Genomic DNA, 19014 nt, shown 5'->3' with positions numbered 1-19014 from the left:
TCCCATTTTCCCAACACGATTTGTTGAAGGGAGCATTCTTTCCCAGGTTCTGGGGTGTGTGTGCGTGTGTGTATGTGTGCGCGCGTTTTAACACATAGGCTGCGGGTGTGGCCAACCTCCCTACACTGTGAACTCTTTGGCGCTATCCCCATATCTTGTGCTGCGTCAAGATTTTCTGGAGTAGGTGCTACTGGCGCCTTCTTATAGATGAGGGCTTGGGAAACTGAGGCTGCGTTGTTACAGTGAGCAAATTGGTGGAGATATGGCTGGAACTGAGGGCATGAACTCAAAAGCCTTCATGCTGGGACCTCCAGGGGATGCGCCCAGTTTTACCCAAGCAAGCCGGAAAGAATGAAGAATGAATGAACCTCTCAGGCAGGCTCCCAGCAAACCGCAGAGCTTGGAAGAGCCCACTGCTCTGCGCAGGGGTGCATTGCCGCCCCGCGCATGCGTGGCTCCTGCTCAGGGGGCCACTCCACTCCATCTGCCCACACATGGTACAGCCTCTCTCCTCATGGTACGTCCTGCCTTACCCCATGCCTGGGCTGGGGTGGTACGTTCCGCCTCCGCTCGCTGCCCCTCCCCGTTGGTTTCCGCGCGAAAAGCTGGGCCGCCTGTGCTGTCGCCGGCTCTGCTGCAGCTTCCGAGATGCCTGCCCGCACAGCCCCTGCCCGAGTGCCCACGCTGGCTTCCCGGGCTATCTCACTGCCCGACGATGTCCGCAGGCGGTAGGTGCCGCCGGGGACCGCGGACTCGGCGGGGGGGAGGTGGCACGGCACTGGGTGTGGGGGGGTTCCTTCCCCTCTGGGTAGCCTGTGGCTGCTGCTGACAGACGGGCACGCATGCGCAGGATGGCGCGGCGCGCAGCGGCTGTTGGCGGGGACTGGGCGGCACTTCCGGTCGCGCGCCCCTGGTCGTTTGGCGCCAAAATGGGCCAAGACCCCCTCACAGCTCTGGGCGATTAGAGAAACTTGGGGTCTCTTCTGACTTCAAAGTAGAGTGAGCTCTGGATTGCCTCGGGGCATCCCTTTTCCGGAGCAGCCACGCGCCCTCCTTCTGCCACCAGTCTGGTGGCGCAGGAAGTGGGCAGCCCGCAGCCTCAGGACACCCCTTGGCCGGGGCACTCCGGCCTCCACTTCCGGTGCCTGATCCTCTGTTGGGGGTGTAAGGGCTTGGGGGCATTTTCGGGGGTGGGGTTCTCTTGGAGCCCCGGTGCTGCCTGCCCCATGGCGGCCTTCCCAGACGGACATTGCCGGTTGGCGCCCTGGTGTGGCCGGCTCAGGTTTGCGAGCCCCGTTTTCCTTGGGGGGCTCCCTCCAGCATCTCCAACTGCTGGGGAAGTCACATTCTGGAAGGAACTCTTACCAAACAATGCAGGGCAAGGACTCGAGCAGCGTGAAGGCTGAATGGTCTTTTTTAAGCAAATCTGTGCTTGCCTATGAGCCATGGGTGTCAAGGCAGTTTTGCTGGGGACAACTGGCTGCAGTTTCCAGTGTGTGTAGGGGTGGCGGGAGTGAGGGGGCGACAGTTAACTTAGGGGACTGGCAACAGCAAATCTGTGCACATGCGTCGGCGGGAAGACCTTGTGGACCCGGCTTCTCGATCAGGAAGGCCACCAAATACTCCTGAAAACTTATTCCAAGTGAGGTGTGCATTAGTCTCAGGAATCTTGGCTAGGCCCGAACACTTCCATTCGGGTTTGTGGACCCAATTTTGCCAATTCCTTGTGCTTGCTACCTATGGTTGTGCCAGGCCCGTCCTGCTTTGGGCTTTTGGGGGTGGTGTGGGGTGTTTTTGGGTCTCCCTACCAGGTATTTAAGTTTCAAGCCACTTTACTGTATTTACAGGGGGTGTGTCTTGTTGAAGAATCTCTGTCCCCCAAGATATAACATGACTTAAAATAGCAGTGGAGTTATGAGCCCCTGATTTCATGATCCACTCAGAGAAGTTAGGACCCAGCCTTCTTTGTTTTGACCTTCAGAGCTCTGCCGCCACTGACTTGATGACCTTGGGCAAGTGTCATAAACAAGTTATATCTTTGGACTGGGATAACCAAGGTGGGATTTAAACTACTGGGTAAACTTTAAACTTTTAACCCAGCAATAAAGGCTCACATGTTAGCATTGATAACAGCTACTGTAGCTAGCTAGCTTTTTTTCAGTTCTCAATCACTAATTGTATAAAACACTTTACATTATCTCATTTAATTTTCAAGAGGTCTTAAGAGTAGGTACCACAGGAGTCCACTGCTAACAAGTGTGGCTTTCTGCTGAGATCTGCTTTTTGCCAAATCCATTCCCTTCAATTAAGGATTTTGAAGAGGCCACTGGTTCAGGGGTTTTACTGGGCCAGCACATGTTTCATTTGAATGAACTTGAATGTTCTTAAGCAAGATTTTTTAAATCCACCATTCCCCTATGTTCACTACTTGAACTAAATTTGGCAACAATAGATGTAGTTTTAGACTATGTGGTGGATGTTGAAATTGTTATGTGACCCTCTCAACAGCTTTTTGTATACTTTGAAATATTTCACTGTACAAAAAAATACATAAACACAGTGTTCAGCAACACTCCTTAAACTTAGAATTGTAAGTGGAGGTATTGTTGGACTTAATGAAAATTTGTGGAGAAATAGAATCTAAAATAGGTACCTAAGTCTAGTAGAGACTTTTTTTTTTTTTAATTCTCATAGCTGCCTAGGAAGTAGTTTTTTTTTTTTTTTTTAAAGATTTATCTATTTGTGCATACAATAGCTGGGGCACAAGCCAGAGATGCAGGGCGGGCAGGGTTGAGAGGATTCACCAGAGACCAAGTGGGGAACAGAACAGGCAGATGGACTGAAATGCACTGCCAAGGGGAGCAGCAGGCGAGACAGGAGAGGTCTGCTTCACCATGTAGGTTTCTCTCTGGCTGGCCAGGGATTGAACTCGAACTGCAGAGGCTGTGTGTGGATTGTCTCACAGTGTGGTGCTTAACCCCTTGCGCCGCCAAGGAGGCTTTTTTTTTTTGAGGGAGGCTCTTTTTTAGTAGGTTTTAACTCCAGTATTTAGGTCCATGAAACACTTTGAGCTAATTTTCTTTTTTTTTTTTTAAAGATTTATTTATGCATACAAGAACTGGAGTACAGGCCAGAGGTGTGGGGGGCAGTGAGAGGACTCACCAGAGACAGTGGGGAACAGAACAGGCAGGTGTGTGTGTGTGGGGGGGGGGTGAGAGGACACTCCAGAGACAGAGTGGGGAACAGAACAGGCAGATTGACTGAAATACACTGTAGAGGGGAGCAGCGGGGGAGCCAGGAGAGATCTGCTGCACCATGCCAGTCGCTCCCTGGTCAGGGATCGAACTGGTGCAACAGTGGCTGGGGATAGCTTCATAGGTTGTGTCTTAACCCCTTGTGCCACCAGGGAGGCCCTAATAGAGACTCAAGGACAACATTAGGGCTGTTCCTCATTTATGTGTTTCTGTCACTTCTAACTTGTTACATCAATTTCTTTTTTAAATGCACATTTGGTTCCTTTAGTTAGATAATGATGCTAGAAAGTATAGCCAGTTTTTGAGTTTGTCTTTAATTTTTTTTTAACCTATAACATACCTTAAATCTTTTGCAATCTTTTTTTTTTAATTTTTTTTATAGAGTCATGTTTATTTAATTATTTATTTGTTTGTTTGTTTTTTTAATTTTTTTTTTTAATAGAGGCATGCTTTATTTATTTATTTATTTGTTTGTTTGTTTGTTTTGTTTATCCATGCACTGGGTACAGTCAGAAGTGCGGGAGGGTGAGAGAATTCACCAGAGCCAGAGCGGGGAGCAGAGCAGGCAGAAGGACCGAAGTACACTGCTGAGGGGAGCAGCGGGCGGCAGGAGAGGTCTGCGCGCCATGTGGGACCCTCCTCTGGTGGCCGGGGAGCAGCCGGGGATCGAACTGGCAACGCAGAGGCCGCGGGCAGCTTCGCAACCCAGCGCTCAACTGCTGCGCCACCAGGGAGGCCCTGTTTGTTTGTTTGTTTTGTTCATACATGCACTGGGTACAGTCAGAAGCGTGGGAGGGCGAGAGAATTCACCAGAGCCAGAGCGGGGAGCAGAGCAGGCAGAAGGACCGAAGTACACTGCTGAGGGGAGCAGCGGCAGGAGAGGTCTGCGCGCCATGTGGGACCCTCCTCTGGTGGCTGGGGAGCAGCCGGGGATCGAACCGGCGCTGCAGAGGCTGCAGGCAGCTTTGCAACCCAGCGCTCAACCGCTGCGCCACCGGGGAGGCCCTTTTGCAATCTTCTAAAACTCGCCTTTCTGGACAAGTTACAACTTTACATTTGATTTTTCTTATCTGTCTAGCTTAGCTCTGTGCTGAAAAATAGAATTCTTCTGTTCTCCTGTTGCCCTTAGGTAAAAGTAGAAACCACGATTTTTTTTAAAACAAGTTGGAACCAGCGGTTGCCTTGCTCCACACACTGACTGATATACTTGACCTGAAGTCCAGAATTCCCCTCTATTGGTCTGCCTCATCTTATGCTTTTCTCACAGGCCACACAGGCTTGAGATTAGGCAGAGTGACCAGTATGAGACCACTTAGAAATGGACTATAGGGGTTCACATCATGCTTACTCCTTCTTCAAGGTGGCTACTAACTTGAAGGTGGTGTATCCCTAAGACTGTGCTCAGAAAGAATCCCCTTTTCCCTTAAGATATGATTTCTGTCAGTGCACTCCTTGTGCCGTCTCTGCAAACCCAGTTAAGGGTGACTTGTCAGAGCACATTTACCTTATTGTATGTGGAATGTGGTAGAGACTCATGCTTGCATGCTAGACTTTGCCCTTTAATGACGCTTAGATTTCCACACTGATCCTAGCTCCCTCCTTTGTACAATGCTGATTAAATGCCGTTGCAATTTTGAAAGCATTCTTCTTCACTAGTTATTAAACCAAGTTTTAGTTTTTTAGTTTAGTGGCTTCTACTGAATAGGACAAAGCTGATTCCCCCCCCACTTTTCCCTGTGATAAGGTTCTAGAGGTGCAGGACTACTGGGGTTCAATCTCCCCCTCCCCCCAACCATGTAGCTGTGTGGCTAAACTATTTAATATCTTGGTGTCTTGTTGCTTTATCTGTAAGATGGTCAAGGAACTTCCTGCTTTGCCAGGATTTTATGAAGAAGGAGCTGACAGGTATAAATGTGATACAGTAGCACCTACACTGGCTCTCACATGGTCACTAGTGGATTTCCATTTTCATTATACCAACGTGTAGTGTATAGCAGGTAGAGCAAAGCTGTTTGCTTATCATTCCAGTGTTTTTGCCTGGCTTTTTGTAGAATGGTCTGGACTTGCTCCTTCTGCTGCCTCCTTATCTTATGTGCCAAGTGACCAGTCCTCCTGATAGGCATTCTTCTCGCAAGGGTTGAGAAGGCTTTCTGTCCTCCATCTCTTCAGTATCTTGCTGCTTGATTGTTTGTATCCTTGACTTTTGTGGTGCTGTTTTTACTACCAAGGAGTCTCTTCCCTAATTACCCTCCTTCCCTCTTTCTTTCATTCTTGGATTTTGATTACTTTAGGTCCTTCTCCTAGTTCTGCTTTTTTTTTTTTTTATAGAGGCATGTTTATTTCTTTATTTATTTGTTTTGTTTGTTTGTTCTGTTTACACATGCACTGGGTGCAGTCAGAAGCGCGGGAGGGTGAGAGAATTCACCAGAGCCAGAGCGGGGAGCAGAACAGACAGACTGATGAAGTACACTGCTGAGGGGAGCAGCGGGCGGCAGGAGAGGTCTGCGCGCCATGTGGGACCCTCCTCAGGTGGCCGGGGAGCAGCCGGGGATCGAACCGGCGCTGCAGAGGCCGCGGGCAGCTTCGTAACCCAGCGCTCAACCGCTGCGCCACCGGGGAGGCCCTCCTAGTTCTGCTTTTAATATTTGGGGTGCCAGCTGGAAATTGCTACCTTCAGTTTTGATGCCTCTCTTGACATGGTTATTCAGCAGTTAGAAATTATCTAGATAGTTACTGTTCCTGAAATATCACTCTGAAAGCTCATGGCTGTCTTACTCAACTTTCTGTTACCCTACTAATTTTTAATTGTGGCTATAGCATATTACCACAATCTTTTTTTTTTTTTTAAAGATTTATTTTTTTATTTATACAAGCACTGGGTACAGTCAGAAGCATGGGAGGGTGAGAGAATTCACCAGAGCAGAGCAGGCAGAAGGACCGAAGTACACTGCTGAGGTCTGCGCGCCATGTGGGACCCTCCTCCGGTGGCCGGGGAGCTGCCGGGGATTGAACTAGCACTGCAGAGGCTGCTGGCAGCTTCGCAACCCAGCGCTCAACCGCTGCGCCACAGGGGAGGCCCCCTATTACCACAATCTAATGAGTGAAATAAAGCAAAAAAATGTATCTTATCTTTTTTGGAGGTTAGAAATCTGGTGTGGTTCTGGCTGGATTAAAAGTGTAGTGTCATAAAGCTGCATTTTTTTGGAGATTCTAGGGTAGACTCTGCTTCTTACTCTTCTTAGGTTGTTGGCAGATTCAGTTCCTTGCCATTGTAACACCAAGGCCCCTAAGCTGAGGGTCATTCCAAGCTTCTGGAGGTGATAGCATCCCCTTCTTCCCTCTTTAATGCCAGCAAAATCAGTCCTCAAATTGCATCTCTCTAATCCTTTTGTAGTGTGTTTTTTTTTTTTTTTTTTTTATTTTCTTGAAATGCAGCTGGGAAGTTTCTTTGCTCTTAAGGGTTTGAGTAATTGAGTCCAACTGGATAATCTAGGATAACTTCCATTTCAAAGGTTATAACCTGAATTACATCTGCACAGCCACTTTAGCCAAGTAAGGTAGCATACTCACAGGTTGTGGGGTTTAAGGCACAGACATCTTTGGAGATGGCTTGTTATCCTGCTTACTGCAGATACCATCAGAGAGCCCCACCCCCATGCAACAGTCACAAGAAGCAGAGTTAAATGCAGCTTTGTTACTTCTCTAGTATGATCCCCACAACTGCTGCTAAACCATCTTTCAGACCAGCATTTCTAGTTTAGGGTGTTAAGGTTATTTAATATTGTGTAATCTCTTCATATCTAATCTATATTATATATTTCTGCAAGATTAGTTTTCCCACAGCAAGGCTCTGATATCTTGGGTTCCTCCTTCTTCATGACTCCTTCAGCAGTTTGTTAATATGAAGCAAATTGATGACTTAACCTGATATTCCTTACCTCCCTCAGACTGGCACCCAGCCTCTTCTCTCTGGACTTGCCTTTCCACCTCTGTCGCCCTGACTTGTATTAGTTTCTTGGGTGTATCCTGAACTAGGTCCCCCGCTGCTGCTCTGTTCAGGCAGTTCCTCTGCCCAGCGCCTAGCAGACTGTACACTCCCACATACCTCTCCTTCCCAACATTGTTAATATCCCTTCTCTTGATGGAGTCTCTCAGAGTTGAACTGTAATTGCCTTTCTTCTGCATAGCATCTCTGTGTATTTTAGCTCCCTTGTAAGACTACTCTGTTTGCTCTGAAGGAAGCAACTAGAGATAAATCACGGGGTCTCAGGCTAGAAGTGGGTAAGGTTTTAGCTCTTCTATCACATGGTCGCTGTTTTGTGAGTATTCTGATTGGTCTTTCACATCCATTTCTGATCTTCCTGACTGGGAATGTAAAGGTGATTTAGGTGGTATCATCAGTTTTACTGGGGAGAGGGCAGATTCCAGAGAGGATCTGGGGGAAAGACCACACTGCCAACACCTTGGGCTCTGACTTTGGTTCTTGGGCCATGTGAGTTAAATCCATTCTTCATGAGGCAAGACATTTGAATTCTGAAGATTTGTTTCTCTTTGCTAAGCTAAGCATTCCAGTTCAGAAAGAATTAGGCTCTCAGGTCTGTCTTGTGCCCAGATGTAGGACTTGTTGGCATTTCTGAAAAGGGTACCTTGGTGGGCTCAGTCCATTGAGCTGTATCCTTAACATTTGTAATCACCTTAGAATCAAGGGACTGTCCAGCTCGTCAAGGTAGGAGCTGTGTGTCCTGTGGCACAGTCTTGTGAGCAGGGTGACTGAGAAGTCAGATATGCTCCTGCAGCCGCATATGCTCTGGCTGTGAGTGCCCAGTTCTGCAGCTGTCCTCATGTAAGGCTCTCCCAGGTTTCGAGTTACTTTGAGGGTAGAATGACTTTGGCTTGGAAGGGGCTCCATGTGCTTCTGGACAGCTTGATTATGAATCTCCTTGAGTTCGAATTATACAACATATATAATACAGTATACATTGCCGCTTAATTTGCGGGCTCAGTATCTCCTCTGCAGAAAGGTCTTTCTTGACTCCCCATCAAGTCAGGAGGTCCCTGCCTGATAGTGCCTATGTGTAGTCACCCAGTTTACTGCTTGGAATGGGACCTGGCACAGACACTAGTTGCTCACAGTGAGAGCCAGTTGGAACTAGAAGCAGAGTCCGCATGCTCCTGGAGTAGCCACCGTGTGACATTGGCCCAGTGAAGCACATCACTCAGATCTCTGGCTTTGCATTGAACACTTGCCCTCTGGACAGGCCAGTTTGGAAGTGCTCTGTTTCTCCCCTTTGGGCTAGTGATTACTGAGTACCTAATCTGTGTGGGTGCTGGGTGATAAAGAGTCCAGAGATGGTGGAAGCCTAGTCCCTGCCCAGGGCTCTACCTCTTCACTGACAGACACTCGCTCAGCTGGTTCGACCTGTTCTCACCTGCTGCCCATAGGTGGCACCCATACTGGGAACACCAGCCTCTTCACTTTCCTTTCTTCAGTGATTTCTGTGCTTGTTCCTTTATTCTTTTTTCCACCTTCTCCCCCAAAAGAGGTAAGACACGAATCTTCAATAATCAAATCAGACCTCGATTTTCCCAGCCAAACTCTTGAGAGTTAGGTACTTCTGCGTGATTAGATAACCAACATTCTGAAGGATGAGCAGCCAGCCAGCTTTCTAACTTCAGCCGTCTGCCCTGCATGAGGGCACCCCTTGCTGTCCCAGATGCTTTGACTCCTCAGTATCTTATATTTCTCATTAGAAACACACCATCCCCTATCCCAGCCTCTGGGAATATCGACTGAGGACTGCTTGCACATCCTGTGTGCCTGGTCCCCTTATTCTGACACCCATGGTATACTCTGCAGGAAGACTACTACCCGTGGCTCACCTAACCTCCAGAAAGACCCCAGCGGTGTGACCTGCTCCTTTCCCAGCCCTTGATAAAATACATACTTTATTATAGAGCTCTTATATCATCTCTCAGCGTCAGAAAAACCACTCTCAAAATGACTTCTTAGCATTTATATCAGGGCCTTCTGGACATCGCGGGGTGGGACCCACCATATTTTTTTCTGATGCTCATGTTAAACTTATCTCCAAGATTCGTTAATACTGTGGTATTCTTACAGGTAAGCAAGTTACTTAACAAGCATTTCTCTCTTGTTTTCTTCCCCCAGGCTCAAAGATTTGGAAAGAGATAGTTTAACAGAAAAGGTAATCTCCTTTTAAAAATCAATTACCAACTGTGACTATTTCATAAAAAGCTTTTATGAAATAAAAAGGTTTTCTTTAAGTGGAATTGTCTTTGTGGGAAAAAGTTTTTTAGGATTATTTGGATCGTTTTTCTATTTAATGTGCTACATTAATATGCTACTGATATTAGTTGACAAGTTTCCAAAACTAGGTCCCAAGCCATCAGTTCTGAGTTATAGCTTGTCCTGGTCACATTGTTTTCAGAAGTACAGTTTTGTTCTAATACACTATTAGGTGTCTCTCTTTCACCTCTAATCTTCAATTTTTTTTTTTCACCACCCTGGAGATGGTGTAATATGATCTTAATGGAGACATCATAAACAGGTCTGATGAATGTGAAGTTTTTGATTGAAGCAGTACTGTCTGTTGTCAGTCATTGTTATACAACCACACAGCTTAATTATTTGTGTTATTAGTCCATCAGTTAATAGTTTGGAAGTTTGGGACTTCTAAACCTGTGTCCTTCCCTTAGGAGTGTGTGAAGGAGAAATTGAATCTCTTGCATGAATTTCTGCAAACAGAAATTAAGAATCAGTTATGTGACTTGGAAACCAAATTGCATAAAGAAGAATTATCGGAGGTAAGTTAGTTCTCAGCTTCACAACTTCTAGAATGCATCCTCCTATGTAACTTGTCTGTGAATCCCCACCTTTCTATGTTATCCTTTCTTGCTGTAGGAACGTTATCTGGCTAAAGTAAAATCCCTTTTAAATAAAGATTTGTCCTTGGAGAACGGAGCACATGCTTTCAGTCGGGAAGTGAATGGATGTCTAGAGAACGGGAGCCAGACAAGTGGTGAAAACCACAGAGTGGGAATGGCGGATGCAAACAAGTCTCCCAAAACTGTTTCCAAGCCTTGCACACCCAGGAGAAGCAAGTCTGATGGAGAAACGAAGTGTAAGAACTCTTGACTGGTTTAACTTTGACAGACTTGTACCACGTACGGGGACATACTTGGAGCCATAGTTACCCTTGGGCAGTACTTCTGGTTTGTTTCTTGTGTATATATTTCCTAATCTAGTAAGTACTGCATACTTCCTAACTCCCTTACATGTATACTTCTTTAAATTGTCTTTGACCAAGCATAGAGCATTAGATCCTAACACATGGCTAAACTTATAAGGTGTGATATAACAGGCATGAGATAACAGGCGCTGCTAATATTTCTTCTAAGTTATATGCCTATTTAAGCTAAACATTTATTCCTCAACTCCTTCCCAGTTTGTAGTCATGGGACTTGATTTCAGGTCCGGTTTTTGGCCACTTCATCTTTTGATGATACAAGGGGAGGTTGTGGTTCAGGGTATGGCTCCTCAAGAGCTCACGTAAAATGGCTCTGTAAACTAGCAGTGCAAATGCTGACTTTATTGAGATGGTGGCTGATTAGAGTAAGATGGATACTTAATCCTCAGAACCTGGTTCTCAGCACTAGCTTGGTAATGCTGAAGAACTGAACCTTTGCTGTGAGCTTTTTTATTCATAGTGGCTTTTTTTTTCCCTCTCAACAGCCGACGTTTCACCTAGCCCCAGGATTACAAGGCAAACTACCAGGCAGACCACCATCACATCTCATTTTGCAAGGGGGTCAGTATATAATGAATTGACAGCCGCCATTTCTAGGGGCCAGTTGTTTTTGGTAAACATGAATGGAATTAGTAGGGTGTAACTTAGCAATTCAGACTTCCACATTGCATAAGTTTTCATCTTGAAGATCATTAGACGTTCACGAACAACCTTTCCGAAGCCTCATTATATTCACTCTTATTTTAGGAAACTTGAAGTCGACACAAAATTAGGGAGGATAGTAAAATGAAGCAAGTATCCATCACCTAGTATCAGCAGTTGTCAGCTCTTGCCCATTGCTTCATTTATACCCCCATACCCTCTATTCCCCCAACTGGATTACTTTGAAACAAATTCCAGACATGTCATTTCATCCATAAATATTTCAGTATATTTTTAGAGGAGGTCTCTTTCGTTGACAGCTTTATAATTCTTACTTTGCTATAATTGCTAACACTTAGCAAAGTCTCTTTTTAAAAACAAAATATTTAAAAAAATACTATTTTCATGCCTTATAAAGTATAACAATTCCTTATTGTCAGGTTCACATACTCACATGTGGCAAACAAACCACATTTTGCTGATTTGTTCCGTAAGCCTTCTGAATCATAGACTCCTTTCCTTTTTATTTTCTTGCCATTTATTTGAACAAAATGACCATTTGTCCAGTAGTTTGTAGATCTGGTTGACTGTATTCTGTGGTGATTAATGTGTTATTCTGTCTCACGATTCCTATAGTGAGTTGATCAGGTTCCAACTTTATATTTTGAGACTTTTTTATAGATGGTGTTTTGTGCTTCCATCAGAGGCATGGAATGTACCTTCCATGATACTAGTGGCTTTTGATTAATATCTGGTTCCACAATTTTTTAGGGTTGCAAAATGGAGATATTCTAAACCCATCATTCAGTGGAACATTAAACTTGAAGCCTTTTTCAACATCCTGGCAACAAGGGCTTATCCTTGGAGGGGAGAGGGCGTCCATGCCCTGAATTTGTCCTAAAGAGAATGCATTTGGTAGGGAGGACTATAAGTCATTTTGCGTTGGAGGTCTAACATCTGGCTGAGTTAACAGTTGATTTTATTGTGTGTGTGACAGCCCTGCCAAACGGAAACCTGAGGAAGAGACTGAAAGAGCAAAATTGGAAGATACTGTTGATGAAGAAGAAAAAGACCAGGTAGGCCTGGCATTTCAGCTTTCTTAACTTGCCTTCGTTGGCACATTTGCTGGTAATCATGACTATACTTGGCTTCTCTAATGTACGTGGAGTGACCGAGAAGGTATTAGAACATATCCCTGGACCCAGGGTGATACGCGATATATGGTGATTAGACTCAACGGCTCAACGATTGAGGCAGCCCCATAATTTCAGAGCCTGCTGTCTACCTTCCTCCCTCTCTTGCTGACAAATCATGTCTGCTGATTTGATTAAAGCATTTGCTTTTGATGTTAGCTAAACCTTTACTTTGCTCACTTCTAATTTCTCTGTAAAAACAGATTAGTACATTTGTTGTATGTAATATAATAATGCTGTTTACTACTTACGCTAGAAAACTGGTGGCTTGCCACAGGCCTCTAGTACATAAAATACTAATCTGATGGTAGTACCATGTGACTTAAGGAAGACCAAACCTAATCGCTTCTCGCCCTTTTGGCTAAGATCAAGTGTAGAAAGGCCAAACCTAGATAACACCAAATGGTCACATTATATCAAGTTTGAATTTTTGCTGCAGGATTAGTTGTGTAAATCAAGATGGGGTTCTCTAGGTTTATCTATGGTAGTAAATGCCTTACTGCTACCTAGTAAAGGTGAATATCCACAGTTTGCTCTGAGCAGGGTTTCTCAGCCATGACATTGACTTTTGAGGCCAGATAATCCTTGGCTGTGGAGGTTGGTGCTATGCATTATAAGAGTATATAGCAGCATCCCAACCACTACTCAGTGCCCTCTGCCCCCTCCCAGTTGTGGCAACCAAAATCTCTAGGCATTGCCAGGTTTTCCCTGGGGGTCAGAATTACCCCCATGTGAAAAACAGTGAACTAAGGGACCACTCAGTGATCACTGGGTCACAGTAGTATCATTATGATGAGCTTGACATCCTGTTGTAAGAATGCTAATTCTTCTATCTTATTCTTGGAAATTGGACATCACTGTTCATGCTCTTTACTCATAACTTTAGTTAGGTTTAGTTACACTACCCCCTCTAGTGGGAAACTGACAGAGGGACGAGGTTTGTTTAAGTCAGTGAACATTTTCTCTGTTGGAGAAAAATGCATCATAGGTGAAAGCAACTGACTCTTGTAATAACAACTTTTTTTTTTACATGTACCAGTTGAGTTGTTTCTTAAAGTCTAACCTTTTGGGGGCTTCAGAGCCTTTTCATCTGATTTCTAAGGAAGCACTCTAAGAGCCATGTTTCTAAGCAGGAAGCTATTTCACTGGCAGTGTATGTGAGGCCTTGGGGACTTCGTGGGTGAACACTCGTAAAAACAGTATTTATTTAATATGCTAGCGTAAGCCTTGGAGTACCAAACCAAGACTGTGCTCTCAGCTGGGCAAATAAGAACTAAGATGGAGATAAACTTTCATCAGTTTAGTCTTGAGAATTTACTTTGTTGTAAAAAATGGGTTACACATGCATTTTGTGAAGTGTCCAAACAGTACAAAGGATGTACAGTGTATCGATTTCCCTTCCATCCTTTTTCCCTGACCCTCTAGTTTGCCTTTCTTAATGACAGGTACTTCTCAGTTTATTCTCTATTTTTTCACATGATATATATATATATATATATATATATATATATATGTATGCTATAAGTGTGTGTGTGTGTGTGTGTGTGTGTATATACACACACATACATTAGTATAGTGTAGTCATATAAAATCTGTAGTCAGGGTTCTCTAAAGAAACAGAACCAGTAGATTGTGTGTATATGTACTTTTAAGTAATTGGGTCATACAATTATGAAACTGGGAAGTCTGAAATATGGAGGACATTCCAACAAGCTAGAGACCTGAAAAGAGTTGATGTTGCAACTCGAGCCTGGAGGCAGAATTTTAATTATACACTCTTACATAATTCAGATTTTTAAGATGTTTTACATAATGTAATACTGAGGTTCTATGTAATTTGCCCAGCTTTCCTCAAGGGCAACATCTCACATACTGTAATAAAATAGCAAAACCAGGAAAATGACTTTGATACAATCTACAGATTTCATACACATACAGCTCTTACACACACACACACGTGTGTGTGTGTGTATGTATGCATGTATGCATGTGTGGATTCTTGTAACCTCTACTTCAAGCAAGATACACATCTGTTTCATCACCATGGTATTTTTATCCCTTTTAAATTACAGAAATATCCTGGAGATGGCAAATACCATGAACTTAGGGAAATAGTATACTGAGGTATTCATCTGAGAAAGGAGCTGATCGTCACTTCATGATGTGAATTGCTATTGCTATTTTTTTTTTTAATAAAGAATTCCTGCTGTGAGCTGTAGGATCTTTGGTACCATCCCTGGACAGTCTCTAGTACAAGACAGGGCCAGCCCCTGGGTTGGCCAAAGTCCTTGTCCTGCCACCATAAAAAAGCCATCAATATCTCTGATGGTTGCCCAGATCTCCTCACCAAACCCAGACCACCTTTCCCCCACCTTCTTTTTAATCATCAGATGTATTTAATATTTTGATAGATACTTTTGGATTTTGATCTTTTGAAATGAATATTATTTTTTCTCTTCCTCCCTTCTCTCTACATAGGAGGAAAAGAGACGTAGAGTTACATCCAGAGAACCGTAAGAATAATTAATATACCTTTTTTTGTTTTGTGCAGTGTGTAATCTTGATTACTGAAATGACTTTCTTGAAGTTTACAATGCTTTTAAGTGAGTTGTTATGTTGGCCATAGTATGAGGATGCTGAATTGGGGTCAGATGGTTAGCCTTTTGATTAGGGTAGAATTTCCTTAGATTGAATTGAAGGTAACTGGAAGTTGTTATCAGAACCAAATTTAAAGGTCATATTTAATACTAAATGTTAAAGTAGTATGTCCCTTTCAGGGTTCCTGAGGTGAAGTTTGCATTTTGGGATAGGAAAGGAGGCACTTATGGAAACTGCTTGTGTGGGAAGAATGTGTGAAAGTCACAGGGGTTTGTGATTTTTTGCTTGACAGAGTTCCTGGACCACTCCCTGAAGAACCAGAAAGAGTAAAACCAGGGACACACATGGAAGAGGAGGAAGAAAGAGAGGAAAAAGTACAGCCTGGTCAAGTTTGTTGTTTCTACCTTAATCTCAGAGTTCCTGTTTTATTCTAAGAAGGGGCTTGGAGTGGGAAGCATGTGGCCACAGAGTAACTGTCACTCAATATCAAGATGACCTTAATTTTAGCTAAAACTTCTTTCGGGCTCATTTTTCTGGTGGTTCTCTCGAAGATGGGTTATATGACTATGATGATAAGTCATGTTAGACCTGAGAGTCATCTGGATCTTTGCTACTGTGTCAATTTCAAGGTCTTAGCGGAGATCAGACTTTCAAACACATGATGTGCTAAAATTCTATAAATGTAAAGTTGCGTTCTTAACTTGAACTGGTTGGTTCGTTCACTAGACTTCAAGCTCCTTTGTAAAAATCAGAGTTTAAGGTTCTGCGAAGCACAGATGTACCCCCTCAATGCCCTTGAAAAGGGGGTGGTAGAAGGGCGTGGGGTGTGAGTGGATCTGATACTAGAAACTTTGCTATTAGAGAGCTCTGTCCTATATGACATAGACTGACAGTGGGCAGTCACAGTGGACAGTCACAGGTGATGTAATCCTGTTTTTGTTTTGTTTCATGTAAGGATTTTCATTAGAAGTTTCTTATAAACTTAGATGGGTAGTGAGTGCCTTTATTAGGGACCTATTAAAGGCAGATCTATTTGCTCTAAAGGCAGATCTATTTGGAGGAACAGCTACAATGTGTGGTAATTATTGAACCATTTGGAATACTTGAAGATAGTAATTTTTTAAAATTTATTTACTTATACGTACATAAGGTAGGCTAGAGGGCTACAGGCTAGAGGTGCAGGGGGTGAGAGGATTCACCAGAGACAGAGTGGGGAGCAAAACAGGTGGATCTACTGAAATACACTTCTGAGGGAAGTAGCAGGCAATGCAGGAGAGGTCTGCTGCGCCATGTGGGTTAGCTCCCTGGCCAGGGATCGAACTGAGGCTAAAATGGCTGGCAATAGCTTGATAGCACTGAGACTTCAACCCCTGCACCACCAGGGAGGCCCCTTGAAGGGTGTCTTTAATTGATCACTTTCTCATCCCTGATACTAGTTAAGATTAGATAAAGTCAGGATGCACTTCAAATTCATCTCAGAACAGGCAATCCTAGTGGGTTAGTTCAACTACTACCCTCTAAAGAGGGAGCTTTGGGAAGGATTAAAATAGCCTCCCATGGTCAGACTCCCAGGATCTCTTCCTTCAGTAGGGAGCAATATGTTTGTTTTCTTAACACCACCAACCTTTGTGGTCTTCACAAAATGTGTGGAGCTTGAGATTGAATTTAATTTGAGTGCTTTTCTGTAGAGCTGTGTTCAGAGCCTTAAACTTGGATTTGATAGATTTGAGACAGAACGCTCATAGATTTGAGACAGAACGCTCATCCAAATTGGGTCATCCAATGCACGACTTTATTACAGATTCCTAGTTTTGATATAGTTATTATTTATGAGGCTGTTGGCATTTACTGAAGGCAAGTTAATTGAGGATTTTTGGAGGTAAAATACTTCAACTGCAGGATCTGTATTCTGAATCTAATTTCCTGCCTTCACTCCACCAAAAATTGTCTTCCAGGTAAACAATATTTATTCCCAACTAGACTGTAAGATCAGTTTACATATATTTTATTTCCATAAGGCACTATAATAGAAAGATCACAACAAAGTGGCATTGACAATTTTTTCCCCCTCCACTTAGGAAGAAAGGAGACTCAGAAGTCAAACCAAAGAACTGTAAGTATTGTTAACATGCCTTTGTGCTTTATATTGTAAAATATAGTTGCAAAAATAAGTGTTTTGATAAAAATTATGTATTAGACAGAACATTAGGTGCATTAACTATACATGTAAGATGTGGGCAATTTCTGCCTGTAGAAGTTCAGGCTACTACACTGAAGACTGAGTTCAGCTGGGATTCTTGTCTCCACCCCAGGTTCTTCCTCACTGGTGGTCATGTAGTAAGCAGTTTGTTGGACACTGTTAAATGTCCACTGTTTTTTTTTTTTAAGATTTATTTATTTATGCATACAGGAGCTGGGGTACAGGCCAGAGGTGTGGGGGGCGGGTGAGAGGATTCACCAGAGACAGAGTGGGGAACAGAACAGGCAGATCTTCTGAAATACACTACTGAGGGGAGTAGTGGGCGAGACAGGAGAGGTCTGCTGCGCCATGTGGGTATCTCCCTGGCTGGCTGGGTATCAAACTCATGCTGCAGAGGCTGCGGATTGCTTCATAGTGCTGTATTTAACCTCTTACACCACCAGGGAGACTCTAAATGTCCACTGTTAAATGAATAAGCAGTGATGCCCTTTACTGATAGCTCTAAAAAATGGTGTGTAAAAAACACCCCAAAGCTGGCTTAGGACAGTAAGCATTTGAGCTTGCAAGTCTGACTTGCTGGCTGTCAGCAGATCTTGGCTAGCCAGGCTTGTTTGTGTCAACTGGGCTGATCCATATCTGTCTGATGGCTTGGCCAGCCTGGGTATGTTCGGATGGCAGAATACAAGGCAAATACTGAACCTGGGCCTAAGTCTAAGGTGGGCATAACACCAGAACCCAGTAGAAAGGCCCTGGCAGAAGGAGAGGTGAAGACATGAGCCCAGGGGTGCAGTGTACTCTCCATGGTTGCTGATGCAGACAAGCTCTCTGGAACCTATGAAGGGCCAGCCTCAGCCTATCCCTTCCTCTTTAGGCAGAATTCCCATCAACTTAGAGAAATGAGTAGAGTCCTGTTGGTCTTGTTTTAAACTTCATCTCTCAGCATTGTTCATATGAATTGCTGATGGCATTTCTAGAAATCATAAGTTCCAAAGTAATATATGCCTTCCAGCTTCACTAAAGTGAAGATACTTGTCTTCAGATGGGAAAGACCACCCATGCTCTAAGTCTGGGACAGATTCTGTGAGCCCTTGTTGGGGCCATTTGAAATGGTGTCAGGCTCCCTGTGCTGACTGCTTGTTTGTGTTTTGTTTTGTGACAGAACACCTAAACAGAAAGTTAAGGAAGAACTGGACAGAGAAGCAAGACCTGGTGTTCAGGCTGAAATGGTGGATGAAGGGGATGAGAAAGTAAAGACTGAGTCTTTGTTACTTTATTTTATTCCTGTGTTCCCATTAATTGGGAGAAATGGTGTAGGGCAAGGTTGTGGGTTCAAATCCAACCCTACCTACTCTTGTGGGCAGGTTTCCTAATTCCCTTCATGGGGGTTAGTAGTTGCCACAGAATGGCAGTGCCTGATTCACAATGAGCATTAGTTGTCTGTTCATCCATAGCAGTGGAAAGGCCTGTATGTGCCTTAGCTAAGCTGTGTGTGAATTTAGCTTCTCTTGATCCTCCCCACTAAGAAGACTAGATGTATTTCAGCCAAGATAATGTGTTCCAGTCAGGCTATTGAACTTTTTTAGTCTAGCTCCCCGACATCTACTCCTCCCCTCCCCCACAGCCTCCACATTTCAGCTAAGTGAACACACTTCAACTCTAAAATATACATTGAGCTTGATGAGCCTCAGGAAAAGTACAGAACAGTAAGATTGTCTGCAGGACTGCCCTACCTGAGCTCCAAGGGAAGAGGATACCCATGGGGTGACTGTAGGACAGGACCCTCAAACTCCTTAAGCAGTTTGGTCCCTGTCTAAGAGTCTGAACTAGGATAATCTTGTGATTGTCTCCAGGGCTTTCTG

At 44.1% G+C, this 19014-nt stretch overlaps 1 protein-coding gene across 1 annotated transcript in view; it reads left to right on the top strand.

Annotated features, from left to right (window-relative positions):
* Positions 1–633: 633 nt before the first annotated feature.
* Positions 634–19014, top strand: part of DNMT1 (DNA methyltransferase 1) — a gene marked incomplete at its 3' end in the record, with an annotated part of 43608 nt that continues 25227 nt past the window's right edge. Inside the window, exons 1-10 of the mRNA XM_084249958.1 lie at positions 634–728; positions 9424–9460; positions 9972–10079; positions 10177–10396; positions 11008–11083; positions 12162–12240; positions 14836–14870; positions 15248–15329; positions 17034–17068; positions 18315–18402. Of these exons, the coding sequence (XP_084106084.1) occupies positions 649–728; positions 9424–9460; positions 9972–10079; positions 10177–10396; positions 11008–11083; positions 12162–12240; positions 14836–14870; positions 15248–15329; positions 17034–17068; positions 18315–18402 (840 nt within the window). The 5' untranslated portion in view covers positions 634–648. The remainder of the gene's footprint in view (positions 729–9423; positions 9461–9971; positions 10080–10176; positions 10397–11007; positions 11084–12161; positions 12241–14835; positions 14871–15247; positions 15330–17033; positions 17069–18314; positions 18403–19014) is intronic.

This window comes from Talpa europaea (genome assembly GCF_964194135.1).
Source record: "Talpa europaea genome assembly, chromosome: 12".
NCBI lineage: Eukaryota > Metazoa > Chordata > Mammalia > Eulipotyphla > Talpidae > Talpa > Talpa europaea.
Note: the sequence above shows the minus strand (reverse complement) of the source record. Positions and strands in the feature narration are given on the sequence as shown.